The sequence below is a fragment of the Tachysurus fulvidraco genome, chromosome 19 (assembly GCF_022655615.1).
Source record: "Tachysurus fulvidraco isolate hzauxx_2018 chromosome 19, HZAU_PFXX_2.0, whole genome shotgun sequence".
NCBI lineage: Eukaryota > Metazoa > Chordata > Actinopteri > Siluriformes > Bagridae > Tachysurus > Tachysurus fulvidraco.
In genome coordinates, this window is record NC_062536.1 from 16,290,541 (window position 1) to 16,306,970 (window position 16,430).

General features: G+C 42.0%; 1 protein-coding gene across 2 annotated transcripts in view; it reads left to right on the forward strand.

Moving 5' to 3' along the window:
• The window catches only part of camk1da (calcium/calmodulin-dependent protein kinase 1Da), a 77,870-nt gene that overhangs the window by 51,948 nt on the left and 9,492 nt on the right, over positions 1–16,430 (forward strand). Inside the window, exons 4-11 of one of the 2 annotated variants that reach the window (XM_027151493.2) lie at positions 859–997; positions 1,280–1,406; positions 4,695–4,770; positions 8,273–8,385; positions 8,847–8,925; positions 10,451–10,538; positions 10,642–10,909; positions 12,922–14,796. In XM_027151493.2, coding sequence (XP_027007294.1) covers positions 859–997; positions 1,280–1,406; positions 4,695–4,770; positions 8,273–8,385; positions 8,847–8,925; positions 10,451–10,538; positions 10,642–10,909; positions 12,922–13,052 — 1,021 coding nt within the window. In that variant the 3' untranslated portion in view covers positions 13,053–14,796. Of the gene's footprint in view, positions 1–858; positions 998–1,279; positions 1,407–4,694; positions 4,771–8,272; positions 8,386–8,846; positions 8,926–10,450; positions 10,539–10,641; positions 10,910–12,921; positions 14,797–16,430 lie in introns of those variants that run through there. The other variant, XM_047803795.1, reaches the window with a different exon arrangement.

Here is a 16,430-nt window from a genome sequence, read left to right on the forward strand (position 1 = left end):
TTCTACCCAAGACTAAAACTAAATTACACAATGTGAATGGTCATGCTTTCAATTCCAATAATCAATTTTTAGTGTAGGGGGCTCGGTGGCTTAGTGGTTAGCACGTTCGCCTCACACCTCCAGGGTTGTGGGTTTGATTCTTGCTTCTGCCTTGTGTGTGTGGAGTTTACATGTGCTCCCCGTGCCTTGGGGGTTTCCTCCGGGTACTCCGGTTTCCTCCCCCGGTCCAAAGACATGCATGGTAGGTTGATTGGCATCTCTGGAAAATTGTCCGTTTTGTGTGTGTGTGTGTGTGTGTGTGTGTGTGTGTGAATGAGAGTGTGTGTGCCCTACGATGGGTTGGCACGCCGTCTAGGGTGTATCCTGCCTTGATGTCCGATGACACTTGAGATAGGCGAGGTAGTTCAGATAAGCGGTAGAAAATGAATGAATGAATGAATTTTTTATGTTTCTCCACTTGTGTAAAGCTGCTTTGAGACCATGTAGTGCTAGACAAATAAACGGAGTTAAACTGAAAATTTAATAGAAGATATGTTTTTATTTTTATTTTTTTCCATGAAATACAGTTCACATCTGTGCATAAGTGGTATAGTGACAATAAATTACGGATAAAGGTACACAGCTATGGGGATGATTATACAGGGGAGAGGAGGACTTATGTACAGGAGTTGCTGTAGGTTTTATAAATGTGTGTGTGTGTGTGTGTGTGTGTGTGTGTGTGTGTGTGTGTGTGTGTGTGTGTGTGTGTGTGTGTGTGAAACAGCCATTGGGAGAAGCTCAGTCTGTTCTGTCTTTGTATGTTACTGATGAGATGACGATAATGGAGGCAGCACACAGTTAATATCGTTGTGTGTTTAGGGTCTCAGGAGGAGAGCTGTTTGACCGGATCGTGGAGAAGGGCTTCTACACAGAGAAGGATGCCAGCACACTCATCAGACAAGTCCTGGATGCGGTTAACTACCTGCACAGTATGGGCATCGTCCACCGAGACCTGAAGGTGACACATACAGCTGAAAGGGATCTTGTAAATAGTGTTGGGGGAAAATCACTACTCCTTGTTGACTTTCGCTCCAGTGTATAAGTTTAAACCCATCACTCATTATGCTGGTGTAACGTGACGCACCTCGACGTTCTAACTATAGCGTGATCCTTCCACCTGTTTAATCCACATGCTGGCCAGGTTGCGTCTCTCTGAACAGGATTAATAATACATGTTCTTCTTACTTCTTCTTCCTGATGATTCCAATGTGAACAGATTGTTGTTTTTCTCGCTTTTCAGCCCGAGAATCTTCTTTACTTCAACCCTCAAGATGCCTCGAAGATCATGATCAGCGATTTCGGCCTTTCGAAGATGGAGGGCACGGGTGATGTCATGTCCACTGCCTGTGGCACACCGGGATACGTCGGTAAGGATGAGACAAATGAAACTGTTGCCTTTAGACGCTACAATCATACATACTGAAAGATAACGTTAACACCTTACGCACGTAGGTTATGTAGGAGTTATTCAGTGTGTACGTACGACTCGGCTCGTCTGGGTGCATCCCGTATCACAGCCTAGAGCTGTTTCTTATCACACGGTTCCAGAGCTGACGCTGCTCTGATCCGTGATGTAGCATACCAAAAAAAAGAAGCTTTTATCTCCCTCACACACACACACATAAACGCACACACACACACACACACACTGAACACGGTTCATTCCTACTTCCACATGCCGTCCAGTTCTGCAGCACCTGAATGTCAGTTAGAAGGACATGCGCTCTGGGGCACAGGCGCTCTAGGGCACACGCTCTATGGCACGCACGCTCTAGGGCACACGCTCTGTGGCACGCACGCTCTATGGCACACACTCTGCTCTTTCTCTGTATATGCAATTTAATTATTTTGATCGTTAATAGAGTTATCCGCATGGTTTACTGCATTTAATCACCGTTAATCACCCGTAAGAATGTGATCAAACTTCACTCTCCATTTTAAAAGCACTGCATTAGCTTGTGTTGTGTAATTAGAGCTGTCAAAAAGACAAGAACTAGTTCATCGCAGGATTTAAAAAACGCCACCGAAACTCTCACCACAGGGGCGGTTCACCATTTAAACATCAGAACTGTAACCGTGATAAGTCGTACGTATTCCTGTCTCAAACAGAAATTACGCAAACTCTGTTGGGGAAAAAAAAGTTCCTTCGTACTGTATATCACGGCCATGTCATGTGATGTCATGTGGATCATGAGTGCAGCTCTCATAGAAAGTCATTATGTCTTGACTGGTACCTGCAAGTCGCATCACAAATTTTGAAAAAGCCGCAGAAACATCAAGCTTTTTTTTAATAAACCAATGAACTAATTCTCCTGATTGTGGAGCTAAATCCAACAGGATGTTTGCTTTCGTTCATCTTTCAACATTACGCTTAATATCAGGGTGGAATAAAGTGGAATAAACACATAACAGGTCACAGAATACAGTGACGTCGTATAAACGTGTGCGATGTATACCGAGATTAGACGCTTATACACACTTACACGCTGTAAAGGCTTAGAAGAGAAGGTATGTGCTAGCTGGGTAATTGTAATTCAGGTGTGTGTGTGTATGTGTCGGGGTGTGTGTGTGTGTGGTGTGTGTCGAGTTAGTGTTGGTGTGATGGAGTACCATGCTGCATTAAAATGACACGAGTGCACAGGCATGTGTTCAGTATTCCACACTCGTTTAGCCTCCATCTCTTTGCCTTTAAATGGTAACATTTTTTCTCTCTCTCACATACACATGCGCATACACACACACACACACACACACACACACACACACACACACACACACACACACACACACACACACACACACACACCACACAGACACACAGCTGTATTCCCATACATACATGTATGGAAAGCTGTCTTGCTCTTTGTCTACCTCTCCCGATCTTTCTCACTCATTCTGTCTCTCTCCATTTGCTTCTCTGGATTCTGTCTCTCTCTTTCTCACACACACACACACACACACACACACACACACACACACACACACACACACACACACAGAGCTCTCTCTCTCTCTCTCTCTCTCTCTCTCTCTCACTTTTTGTCTGTCATGCTTTCACGATGTCTGTCTTGCTTTCTGTTTGCCTCTATCTCATTCTCCCTCCTTTTTGTCCCTGTTTCTCTAATCTATCTGTCTGTCTGTCTTGTTTGTCTGTCTGTCTGTCTCTTTTGTTCGATCATACTGTCAGGTTCTGTTCCTCTATATATATATTCATCTGTCACTAACATTTGTTGATCTGTCTTCCTGCCTCTCTCTCTCTCTCTCTCTCTCTCTCTCTCTCTCTCTCTCTCTCTCTTTTATTAGTCTAGTCCCTTATTTCACATTATTTTGTTTACATTGAAAAACTGACCCAGAACAGCCCAAAATATCTTCTGTACTACACTGTGTGTGTCTGTGTGTGTGTCTGTGTGTGTGTCTGTGTGTGTGTCTGTGTGTGTGTCTGTGTGTGTGTCTGTGTGTGTGTCTGTGTGTGTCTGTGTGTGTGTCTGTGTGTGTGTCTGTGTGTGTGTGTGTGTATATGTGTGTATATGTGTGTGTATGTGTGTGTGTGTGTGTGTATGTGTGTGTGTATGTGTGTGTGTATATATGTGTGTGTATGTGTGTGTATGTGTGTGTATGTGTGTGTATGTGTGTGTGTGTGTGTGTGTGTGTGTGTGTGTGTGTGTGTGTGTGTGTGTACATTTACACACAGTTTAGGAAGTTATGTGTCTCCTCAGAGTTTGATGGCACCTTTGCTTTTTATTTGGCTGAGTCAGAATTGCTCTTGTATGCGACACCATGCTCGAACACACACCCCTTCTTTCTCGGACAAACACAGTAACGCTGTCTGGGATTTGCTGGAGCTTTGACTCACAGAATAGAGCTCACTGTAGATTGGATGAAAGCTAGTTTCCTGATGGAGGGAAAAAACGAAAATGGAGGGGAAAGACGGAGAAAGAGTGCAGATCTATTTAGAGTTTCTTCTCACACCGTGTCAAGCAGCAAGCAGCAGGACTGACAGGAGCTTGTTACACCCAGTTACAATATCAGGCTTCATACTTCAGAGGGATTCGTGCCATCAACGATTCCATCGAATGCTGTCAGGGACAAAGGGGGCGTGGCCTGTCTCCTTTATCGGTGACAAACTGTAACCGATGATGTCTGTGAGCTCAAGCATGCAGGAGTCAGAGGTCAGCTCTTTTCCCTGGGGTCCGTGTTACTCCACTCCATGATGGTGCAATGAAATGGCTTCACGGAGGAGCCGTCACACTGCTGTGATCTGCAGAGCAAGAGAGGCAAAAAAAACAACAAAAAACAAAGCAGCAGCAGCATAATAATAATTCACATACGTGTCATTCTTATGTGTGTATATTATCATTTCTTAAAAGCTTTATTTTGTTTCTAGAAACTGAAGAGTTAAGCAGAAATCCTGTCCTGTGCTGTTATAAATATGAGGTTGTATGATATAAAAATGATGATGGTTGTTGTGCCAGGGAACAGACACAAAGGAAAGAACATAAGACACTCGTAGTACCAGACGTTATCGTTCTCGGGTTATAACTCGCACCGTGTGCGTTTATTTCACCGACACGATTAACGTTAAAGTTTTACATTTTCATTCGGAGCAACTGTCGGATCTCAGTGCGATTTATCCGCGGCTTTGTTCCTCTCATCAGCTCCCGAGGTGCTCGCTCAGAAGCCATACAGTAAAGCTGTGGATTGCTGGTCCATCGGAGTCATCGCATACATCCTGTAAGTTCTGCCTTTTCACTTGTTTTACTATTTCTGAAAGATGTACAATGAGACAGAATTGTCAGTTCTGTCAGGACCACTTTGTCAAAAGAGAATTTATTAGATATGCATACAGTTAGTGTTGGCGGTATGGTTCTGTTCTGGGCAAGAATCCACGCGCCCGTCGGTGCACATGCATGGACAGAGCGGGGAGAGCAGCGACTAGAAAATAGAATAGACCCCCTTATCATGCATAGTATTGATATGCTCGCTTACACGTTTTTGGAAAGTAATAAATGAATGAATGGATAGATAAATAATTAGAGAGAGAGAGAAATATGTGGAGATTTATGACGTAAACTGGTACAGTGAACACGGGTTCCCGGGATGGTGGAGTCGGGGTTGGAGGAGGGTGTTTGTCAGTTTGTCAGTTGCCCAGAGTAATATTTAACCACGGTACAGAACTACAGCCCATTAATCTGAACTGGGACATTATATTATAATATATTTTGTTGAATTAAACATAATTAAACATGATTCATACAATATATGATGCTGAAATTTTAAGTTTAAGATGTAAATATACCCAAATGCCCCAAACTGTCCAAAGCCATTCGAGGGCAATATTATACACATTAAAATGACACAATGATCTCATTAATAAAGCATTAATATGCCCTCAAGGTGACATGACATAAAAAATAAACAAATAAATAAAAAATCAAGCAAATATAAATCAGTATTAAAGTCAAAGAAATTCAACATGCAGCTGATATTTTTTTTCTCCTTCTTACTGAACACTTTATTTAATAGTTCTTAGTTTAGACTCAGTTATTTAAGTGCATGTTACTAATTTTGTTGTCCAAGGACAACACTGAATCAGTAATGTGTACACACACACACACACACACACACACACACATACACACATATACACACACACCTTGATCAGTTACAGATGTTGCTCTCCATCGATATCTCCATAGATGGTGTTTTTTTTTTATGTGCTGTTGTAGTGTTTCTGTGTCTGACTCATAAAAACAAGGATTTAACCCCATTTACAATCTAGTGCTGGCAAAAATCAGCCTATGTAATCACACATTGTCATTTCCCGTCTAAACTCCACCCAGCATTTCTATTTTTCTTCTGTAACGTCTTCCTTTTTCACCAGTGAAAACAAGTTCTTTCCCTCTTTTTTTTTTTTAGTGTTACTTAATCTGTAGCACTTATCGGAACATCTGGACTACGCATACTTACAAAATGTCCTCACTGTAGCAGAAGAAACAAACAAAAAGAATCTGTCTGTCGCCTCAGCGCTGTTCAAAAACTTGAAGATGCAATGAAGATTTCTGCTGGAAAAAAAGGATGAGATGTTTATGATGAGAATATTATAGGGTGATGTACACAGTTCCCTCCAAAAGTATTGGAACAGCAAGGCCGATTCTTTGTTATTCACCGAAGACATCTGGGGTTTAAATCCTATGATGGGACCACAGATCAGATTTTCAGCTTTTGTGTCCTGATTTTCCAACTAGATGTGTTAAAACCTTTAAAAAAAAAATTGGCATGCTCTAATCGCTATGAATGTCTGTTCGCTGGGTTTCACCTGTGAAGACTGCACTTCTTGTTATGATCAAACAACATGAAGACCAGAGAGCTGTCTGTGGGAGACAAGCAAGTTGTTTAAGAAAACAAAACTGAGAAACCAGCTCCAATCTTATCAGAGCCGTTTGTACAGGCAGTGAAAATCCAACCGTACAACATGTGGACAGTTCTGGAAAAGAAAGTAAGCACTGCTATCCTGACGAGAAGACGTCGAACAGGTCGGCCAGTGAGAACAACTGATGTAGCAGCCGATGACCTACGTTGTTAGAGAGGTGAAGGGAAACGAAAGGGTTTTTCCCATGTGTTCCAGTACTTTTGATTAGCTAAAAATTGGAAGTGACATACAGCTAAGTACGGTGACCCATACTCAGAATTTATTCTCTGCATTTAACCCATCCAAAGTGCACACACACTCACAGCAGTGAACACACACCCGGAGCAGTGGGCAGCCATTTATGCTGCGGCGCTCAGAAAGCAGTTTGGGGGGTTCGGTGCTTTGCTCAAGGGCACCTCAGTCGTGGCCGGCCCGAGACTCGAACCCACAACCTTAGGGTTAGGAGTCAGACTCTCTAACCATTAGACCACGACTTCAACACTTTAACATTCTTGAGGAACTGGCCTTGCTATTTCAATACTTTTGCAGGAGACTGCATATGATGTGGGAACGTGTGCAGGCTCGTGCGCACATTTTAGCATTGTTTGTTTTTAAAAGATGTGTGTTATATTGCTTCTTTTAATCTAATTCTCTAAAGTGTACACAACAATCCTGACTCCAAGAGAGGAAAACACAAAGCTAATCGTGTGGAAATCAGGCAGAAAATTACCATCCATACCTCCGCTCTGGCTCTGTTAGCTTGTGTAGCCGAGGGGAAAGGCACTTTAACAAGTTTGATGATGAGGAAGAGGGTGGAGGTGTGGGGGGATGTTTAAATTTCAGGAAATGGATTTTCCTCATTTATTCTTCCTTCATGCACAGGCTTAATCCATTTAATCTGCTGTCTTCTTGCCTAGCAGGTTGTGCTCTACAAGCCTGTGGTGAAGATCTGAGTGTGTATTGTGGATCGAGTCTCTTTATAATACGATTTCCTCTGATGTCCCGGCCGCAGATATAACCTTAAACAGCTCACACACGGGCACATGGTTTTACCTGCACTAATCCAAACCAAAATAGCCTCAAGTTTGATGCCTTGTAAAGGACACAGGGTGGGGAGTCCTGGTTTTATGCTGGGGGGTGTTGGGGGTGTTCTTGTGGGTACAGGGTGGGGGGTGTTGGAGGTGTTCTTGTGGGCACACCGTGGGGGGTGTTCTTGTGGGCAAAGGGTAGGGGTGTTGGGGCTGTTCTTGTGGGCACAGGGTTGGGGTGTTTTTGTGGGCACAGGGTGGGGGTGTTGGGGGTGTTCTGGGCACAGGTTGGGGGTGATGGGGTGTTCTTGTGGGCACAGGGAGGGAGGTGTTCTTGTAGGCACAGGGTGGGGGGTATTGAGGGTGTTCTTGTGGGTACATGGTGGGAGGTGTTCTTGTGGGTACAGGGTGGGGGTGTTGGGGGTGTTCTTGTCGGCACGGTGTGGGGTGTTGGGGGTGTTCTTGTGGGCACACCGTGGGGGGTGTTCTTGTGGACAAAGGGTAGGGGTGTTGGGGCTGTTCTTGTGGGCACAGGGTTGGGGTGTTGGGGGTGTTTTCTTGTGGGTACAGTGTGTGTGGGGGGGGTGTCTTACTTTTGGTTATGCTTAAAATATGTCTGCACTCTGTTGTATTTGTTACTATGGGTTTGAATGCATTTGATCACCAGCTTTCTCTGTCAGATCCTCATTTAAAGCTGCCCTTTAACATTAGTGACTGCACAACAAACAACACAGGATGATGACCGGTGTGAAATTCCAGACTGAATAATATCCGTCTTATACTTCTTCTCTGCCAGGCTGTGTGGATATCCACCCTTTTACGACGAGAACGACTCCAAACTCTTCGAGCAGATCCTGAAAGCCGATTACGAGTTCGACGCACCTTATTGGGATGATATATCTGATTCAGGTGATTGACTGAATTACCGAACGTATGTGTATTTCTGTTGTGTGTTGCATCCTGGTACAGCGAGCGCTAGCCTGTCTGGTCTAAACAGTCACACCAGTGGAATTTTTAACATAGTCACGTAAATATTCCTTTTATTACTGAATAGCTGTTAAATCCCGACTTGCTTACACACCGTTATACATGAGTAATCCTGTGGTTGGTCAGTCAGAAGGAAAAAATGTACCCGTGGTTTTACAGGAAAGTGTCTCACCACATGTTTATTTCTCTCTCAAAATTACTCATCGACTGTTGGTTTTTCTTCTGTACTTTTTTATTTATTAGGTCAAATATTAAATCTAAATATCAGTGCTTTGGTAACCAATCAGAAGAGGTTCTGCTCCTTTAGTTTCTTTATTAGCAGGAGTAATTAGCACCTGTGTGTTTGCTGGATCTCTTCTCACTTTAGTGTTTATTCATTCCAGCCAAGGACTTCATCAGCAGTTTGATGGAGAAAGACCCGGCTAAGCGCTTCACCTGTGAGCAGTCTCTCCGTCACCCCTGGTGAGTCTCAACCTCAGGGAGCAATAACAAGCACGATTCAGGCCATAACTCGACATTGAGGACGTACGGAGCACTGTAGGGATGGCAGATTTGTGGGTGTTGAATTAATGATCAGAAGGATGTGAATTTAAATCCCAGGTCCACCAAACTTCTACCGAAGGGCCCTTGATTAAGGCCCTTAAACCTCGATTGCTCACTTATATAAAATGAGATAAAATGTTGAAATTAACTTCACTCTAGTTCCCTTGACTTTCCCTGACATTTGGATTGAAGAAATTAAGCTTTGCGCCGGACAAAAGTTTATAATTCTTACACGTTTTCATCATTAGGACAGTGTAAGAATGAGCACAAATTCCATCACACAGTCACATGACTTCAGCATCACCACCACTGAGGTTCGACGCTTACACTTTTTACTTCAAAACGTTCCCCGATAAGGAAGCTCTGTGTCCTCTGTAGTCCTGTTTACCTTTTCCAAGATATGTAAAAGCTTAAAAAAACACAAGGGTGTACAGTAATCCCTCGCCACTTCGCGGTTCAAGTTTCGTGGTTCATGTTTTGCGGCCTCGGTGCAATCGCTGATTTTTCAAAAATATTCATCGAAAAATAAAAATAAAAAACGGTTTCCCAGGATGCCAGACAAAGAGAGAAACTCTCTCAGAGGCTTTGTACATACCCACGGGCACTCATACAAGGCACGTGATTGGTTTCCGGCACGAGATCTGAGCTGATTGGCTGCGCATCATCGCATCCTCTGCCAGCTTCTTCCCTTGTCGTATCTCGCCACTCTCGTTCACGCTGTCAACTGTGTCTCGCGTATTGTGTTCGAAATGAACTTTTCGTTAAGCCCTTACGATGCCTCCTAAGCACCGTGCCCCTGCGAAAGATTCCTCTAGTGAGCCCAAGAGGAAGAGGAAGAGGAAGATGATGACCATAAGTGAAAAGGTCAAACTTAGGGCCAATCCTACTTCGCGGATTTTCACTATCGCGAGGGTTTCCGGTCCCCATTAACCGCGATAAACGAGGGATCACTGTATTACTGATGTGTTTTATGTCGCAAAATAAAACATGAAATATCCTGAGCTTGTCTAATCCACAGACCTTATTTCAGGCATGTAGGTAATCAAAACCTGTTCAGTTCAGAGTGACAAAATTGGAAGTACAAACAATTCTGACTTGTTTCCAGGTTTTAGGACTCGTTCATTCAGCACTCTGTTGTATAGTCTAATATTAGAGTTAGATTAGCTTCATATATGATCTTGATACCCAGACACCAAGGCGAGATTAGAGGTTTTATAGATTTTACACTAAACTATTTCAGTTATAAAACACCGGATGAAGACAATAAATAATATTCTCTTGAAACAAAACATGCCTGATTATATACAGTACACTCACATTGTAATTTCCTAATTAGCAAAGCAAAAAACAATCTCATCAATATGTCCCATGAAACACGTCATTTTCCCTCTCAGTAATCATTTGGTTTGGAATGTAAAACAATATTTTGTCACTTTCCCCCCAGGATCGCCGGAGACACGGCCCTCTGCAAGAACATCCACGAATCCGTCAGCCGTCAAATGCGTAAAAACTTTGCTAAGAGCAAGTGGAGGGTAAGTCTGGGCTATGAACGGACATTCTGACACACGTAGCGGGTTCAGACGCAGCATCTCAGCCCATCATTAATGCTATCCTGTTTGTATTTGTGTGTAACAGCAAGCCTTTAACGCTACGGCGGTGGTGAGGCACATGAGGAAGCTGCAGCTGGGCAGTAGCATGGGCGCAAGCATGGACAGCACTCACCCAAACAGCAGCGCCCAGAGCCGAGGCCATGCGGTGAAGCAGCAGACGACACCACCGATCCAGAACCAAACCCCGAACCTGCCACTTAACCTCAGCCAAAACCAGAAACCTGCTCCAATCCAGAACCAGTATCATATCAACAACATGTCTACTGAGTCTCCTGCTAAAACACGCAAAGAATGTGAGTAACACTTGGCAGGATTGTTTGTGGTTTGTGTTTGTGTGTTAAGACAAAGCCATAACCATGCACAGTTTATTCAGTGTAGTAGTCTTCAATTCAGTATTTTCAAATCTGAATTAAAGCTACATCCATATTACTCCAGATAAATCCGAGACGCATCTTTTTCTTGGTTCTTCCATCCACACTTGAAATCAATCTCTCAAGAAAAATGCACCGTTCGTGTTAAAGCGTAAACAGAGAAAACTGAGCCATTCGAAAACAACAAGGTATTTTAAGTCAGGTCTGCTCTCCAGTTTGACGTCGTTGATAAAGATCAAGGTCACTTTGTTCGACCTTCAGATTGCATTTCACTCAAGTAGCAAATCCACCTGTTTGTTTGACCATGAAAAAAGGACATTACTGCATTAATTCAAAGAGAAGGAAAGTAAATAAACTACGAAAATGATGGAAAATGGCACAGGCCAAAGCTTCTTACGTTTTTGTTTTGGAAAATGTTTTAGAATGCAAGTGTAGAATAAAAGAATTTTAAAAAAGTAAAACGCAGATTTCGGATCGATCTGGATTAATGACGACATCTCCAGCTCTTAATATCTTTTGCATGTGTGAGATCTTTGGCGTGTGTCATAGACACAAATCGAAGATTAAACCAAGTGATCTTAAATCGGTGATTAATTAACTATGGACAATAATCAAGATTGAATCCTAAGAAGAAAGATCAGTTCAAGCTAAGACTCAGATCTGATATAAACTCTGATACACTATTCAAGTAGGAAGTCGTGGCCTAATGGTTATAGAGGTTGACTCCTAACATTAAGGTTGTGGGTTCGAGTCTCGGGCCCGTCAGTACCATGACTGAGGTGCTCTTGAGCAAGGCACCGAACCCCCAACTGCTCCCCGGGCGCCGCAGCATAAATAACTGCCCACTGCTCCGGGTGTGTGTTCAAGGTGTGTGTGTGTGTTCAATGCTGTTTGTGCACTTTGGATGGGTTAAAGGCAGAGAATGAATTCTGAGTATGGGTCACCGAACTTAGTCGTATGTCGCGTAAAAAAAAAAAAGGAAAAGAATTTAAGGATGATCAAAAAAAACATTTTTCCCCCAACGGGTGAGGATCTTCAGGATTAACAGCAGCTCTGTCTCAGCTGGACCTGGGTTATACTGCTTCAGGAGATCACAAGCAAGCCACCGGAGTCGAGCCTGTGCTTAGAATCATGTCTTTCTGTGGAACTTAATAAGCAGATAGTGTAGCTTTAATTAGACTGAGTGAATCCTGGGAAGGATGAGAGCTGCTGCGTTCTTACTTACTGTAGATTCCTTAAAGAGTCAGAAGAGCAGCAACACATTACAACAGTTCAATCTAGAGGTTATGAAATCAAAGCACTAGTTAACCAGCCCGTGTAAGGATGATATATTTTCTGTGTTTTCATTCATTTTTCTCTTGTATAATTTCATAATTACTCGATAAAACATTTTCCCGAGTTGCGATTCATAGAAACTTTTTCGTTTTTTTTAACAAACTATTCAATTAATTTCAAATCAATTTGAATCGAATTATATAGCTATTTTAACAATGGAAAAGTCTCAAAGCAGCTTTATAGAACATAAATCATAGTACAAAAGGGTTAAGATTATACAAAAGTTCAAGATTAATATTACACATATTAAATGCAACGAACTAATTATGCTTTCTGTATAAGCAGCAAACAAGTGGAAGATCAAATGAAAACAAAACATGCATGTGCAGTAAATGTCTAAAACAACAGGGGGCCTAAAACAGAGCCTTGAGGGACATTTGTATTACACTCTGACAGCTGTATTACACCATATCTTTAATAATCCTGCAAAATTGTACCGGTCTGTCAGGTAAGATCTAAACCAAGCCAGAAGTTGTGTTAGTAAACACTCACCATTTATTCCCTGAAAAGTATTGACAATTGTGTCAAAAGTCCAACACCTTATGATAGGGAACATAACTATAATCTAACATACTAATGTACACCATGCTCTTTTGTAGGTATAGCACCTCCTCATGCTTCCTGTTCTTTGGCGTCTGCAGCCGCATCCCCAGCTCCAGGGGCGGAGCCTTGCAGGCCACACCCCTCCTCAGTTGCCTCGGTGAGCACTGTGTTAACTGGGACCAAGTGACGCCAGGTCCTGCGGGGGGAGAGCTGGGAGGCCACGGCCCTGTAAGCCACGCCTCTCAGACCACCCCCCGCCCTGCCTTGAGGACAGGCAGAGGACTCGCCCGCCCACTGGTCGCCATAATTAATCATTGAGAGACTCGACACTGCGCGCCACTTACTCACACCACGACTCGTCCTGCTACTCGTACCCCACATCTTCAGGGGCACGACACGCAGACAGGATGAAGAGTTTGAATTCACTTATGAGTGGATTTTCATGGCTGGACTTGAGTCCTTTATGAGAATAATAGCGTGTTGTGTTTCATCCTTCGGTTACGACTCGGGGGAAAAAAGGACTTCCAGACGACAGGAACGTGCGGGAGCGTGCGTGAAGCGTGTCTGCCTCGAGAACCTTCGGGCAGAACCAATGTCATATAGTTCTTCTTATGCTACATCTCTAAGCTCTTCCCCTCGTATTCTCTCTCTCTCTTTTTTTTTCCCTCCTCTCACACTTCTGACACTTCCTATAAGCTATGTTTGAGTTGACGAGATTTTTGCGGTTTTATTTCTAGACTTTATAGCCGTTCTCTGGTTTTCTATGATCTGTCTCGCAGACCTGCAGAAGTGCTTTATAAAATCACGTTAGACTGTTCCGAACTTTTATTCTGGCTCCAAGTTGTACGTGTTTGCATTTGGATGCTCCATAGCTACTGACTTTTTTGCTGTAGTCCTGCGGTGTTGGATGGAGAGTAGAACGTTTATTACCGCATCCCAAAATTCATCCCAATATTTGCCTCAAATATGATTTTTCTATTTTATTACATGAATTCATACACCCAAGTAACGATGATACATGATAGTAGCACTGTTATACGCTATCGTTTTCTCAGTCTAGCTATCTCATATTTATATACACACACACAAACACACACACACACACACACACACACTGAAAGCCCCTGAAAAGCCATGGCAGCGTTGCTTTATGCCCAGTGTACGAGTTCTCAGGGAATTCCACAGATGCACTGGATGCACATCATCATGACCATATAAGTGAAAATTCTTCCATGTTTTGGGTCAGACAGAGACCTCTTAGCCGGTCTAGAGCCCTTCATAGAGATTGTTAGGATTACGATATGTCCTGTGCACCATCGTCCGCCATCATATCAAGCTGTCTCTACCAAAGGTCCAAGTCAGACAGCGAGTGTATGTGCTAGGGCTGCCCCCCTACTCACCCTTAGTCAACTAGATGCTTTGATTTATTCATCTTTTATGCACTTTTTTTTATTTACATTAATTATATAGTTAGAGCTTTGGGTGGTTGGAATATTAGCAACTAAACTGTCCAGAACATTCACTTGGCACTGAAAGCTGGATGCAAATCTCATGAGAGTTTCAGGAAAAACTAAAAAAAAAAAAAACCTTGCACGCACTTTTTTTTCGTGAACCATTGTGATGTCTGAAACGATGGCACGTGAATTCTGCAAAAGTCTGAAAACAAGATCACAATATAACACTTAAAATTAAGCTTAGCTTAGATTTAAACAAAAATTATTTGTTGGAGAATGAAATCAGTGATGTTAGGATTAAAATGATAAATAAGCTAGTGATGGATAGAAGGCCAGGAAAGGAAATAAGTCTTTTCCTGTCAGCTTGTCAATCAAATAAGCCACACCCCTAAGTCATGATGTAATTTTTTCAAATGATGTAAGTAACAGTCCTTCCATTTGGCCTCAGATATGATCAGAGTTACAGATCATGGTTTTCAACCCCACTCTATTCAATTTCTATTTAACAACAATTTTTTTTTTTATGTAAAATTTAATCACACTTAAGTAATATAACGTGTATATACTGAAACTATCGCAGTGGTTTTGGCATTTAAATATATAAATAAATATTTATTTATTTATATACGTGTTCTATTTTTGAAAGGCCGGACGATCATTCAAGAAAAACAAACAAATAAATAAATAAATAGATTTGGAAGATACACAAGTAAAAGAACTTTTCTTGCGATTTTGAAATAATAAATAACATTTCAGATCAGATTTTTTTTAAAAACACGTTTAAAAATGCTATAGCTAAATTACCACATGCCTGTTTTGTACTTTTTTCCCTTAAAAACATTTCCCTACTAACAAGTGCAGTGAAATTAACGCTTTAATTAGAGATGTAGTGTATTTTAAGTTGTATAGTCCGATTTTCCTGAACTTGTTTCTATTCTTTTTTTTTTTTTTTTTTTTTTTGTTTCTGCAAAAAAAAAATTATACCGAGTTGAATAATTCTCATTTAATTTTATTTGATTCTTATTTCCATTATTCTAGAGATTATTATATATACAACAAATATCAGACAGTTACATCTATTTCTAGGCACTTTCTCCGTTTCAAGCGAAAAATAAACTTCGATTTAACAGATCATTTGATTCTTTCTAGAAATACTCGAAAAAAGCAAAATGATCTGAACTTCAAGCTCAAAATGAGGAAATATATCTTGTTTAATTCTCTTCCATGAACAACCGAATGAAGAGAAATAGGGACTGAATTGACTCTCGATGCTATAGGGCTTTTATTTCTTTGATGTTTTTTGAAGCAGAGTAAAATGTCCACTGGGGACAGCCCTGATATAGGTACATATCATGTAAATATTTCACAAATCCACCGCGTGTGGAGCGTGTGCTCTAATCAGACATGTATCTAGTAAAAATCAAGTCCAGACGGGAAATTGAGCTAAAAGTAAAGGGCTTCAAATTTTATTTCCGGTTATTCCGAGACCGGCGAGTCTCCGTAACCGTAAACGCTTCTGAGTGTCTCACTTTGTCTCCTGCAGCCTTTATGATGTGTTGTTTTTGCAGGAGAAGGCGTGTGTGTGTGTGTGAGTGTGTGTGTGTGTTGTGTGTGTGTGCGGAGAAGAGTGAAGGGTGCGTCACATTCTCCTAAGTGCCATCAGAAACGTCATGCAACTTTCCGCCATGTTTTATCTGTTGTCGTCGTTGTCGTTTGTTTTTGTTTTTTTTCCTGAAAGTCTACGTGTGTGTGTTTATTTTCCTCCGTACCCCATTTTGTCCTTTCACGTTAAAGGTGTTTGTGATTCTTGGGAGTTTCTGTACATTTCTGTGTCGTTGAAGATGTTAGATGTTTTCGATGCTTAAAGGAACCTGAGGCCTGAGATTAGAAGCCAATGAAGATGTTTGATTTTTTTTCCCACACTTTTGTGTGGTCGAGTATTTTTATACTCTTTGTGGCTGTGTAAAGTTTCTGTTACGGTATTCGTGTGTGTGTGTTTGCGTGTGTGTGTGCGTGTGTGCGTGCGTGTGTGTGTGTGTGTGTGTGTGTGTGTGTGTGTGTGTGTGTGTGTGTGTGTGCGTGCGTGCGTGCGTGTGTGCGTGCGCGTGTGC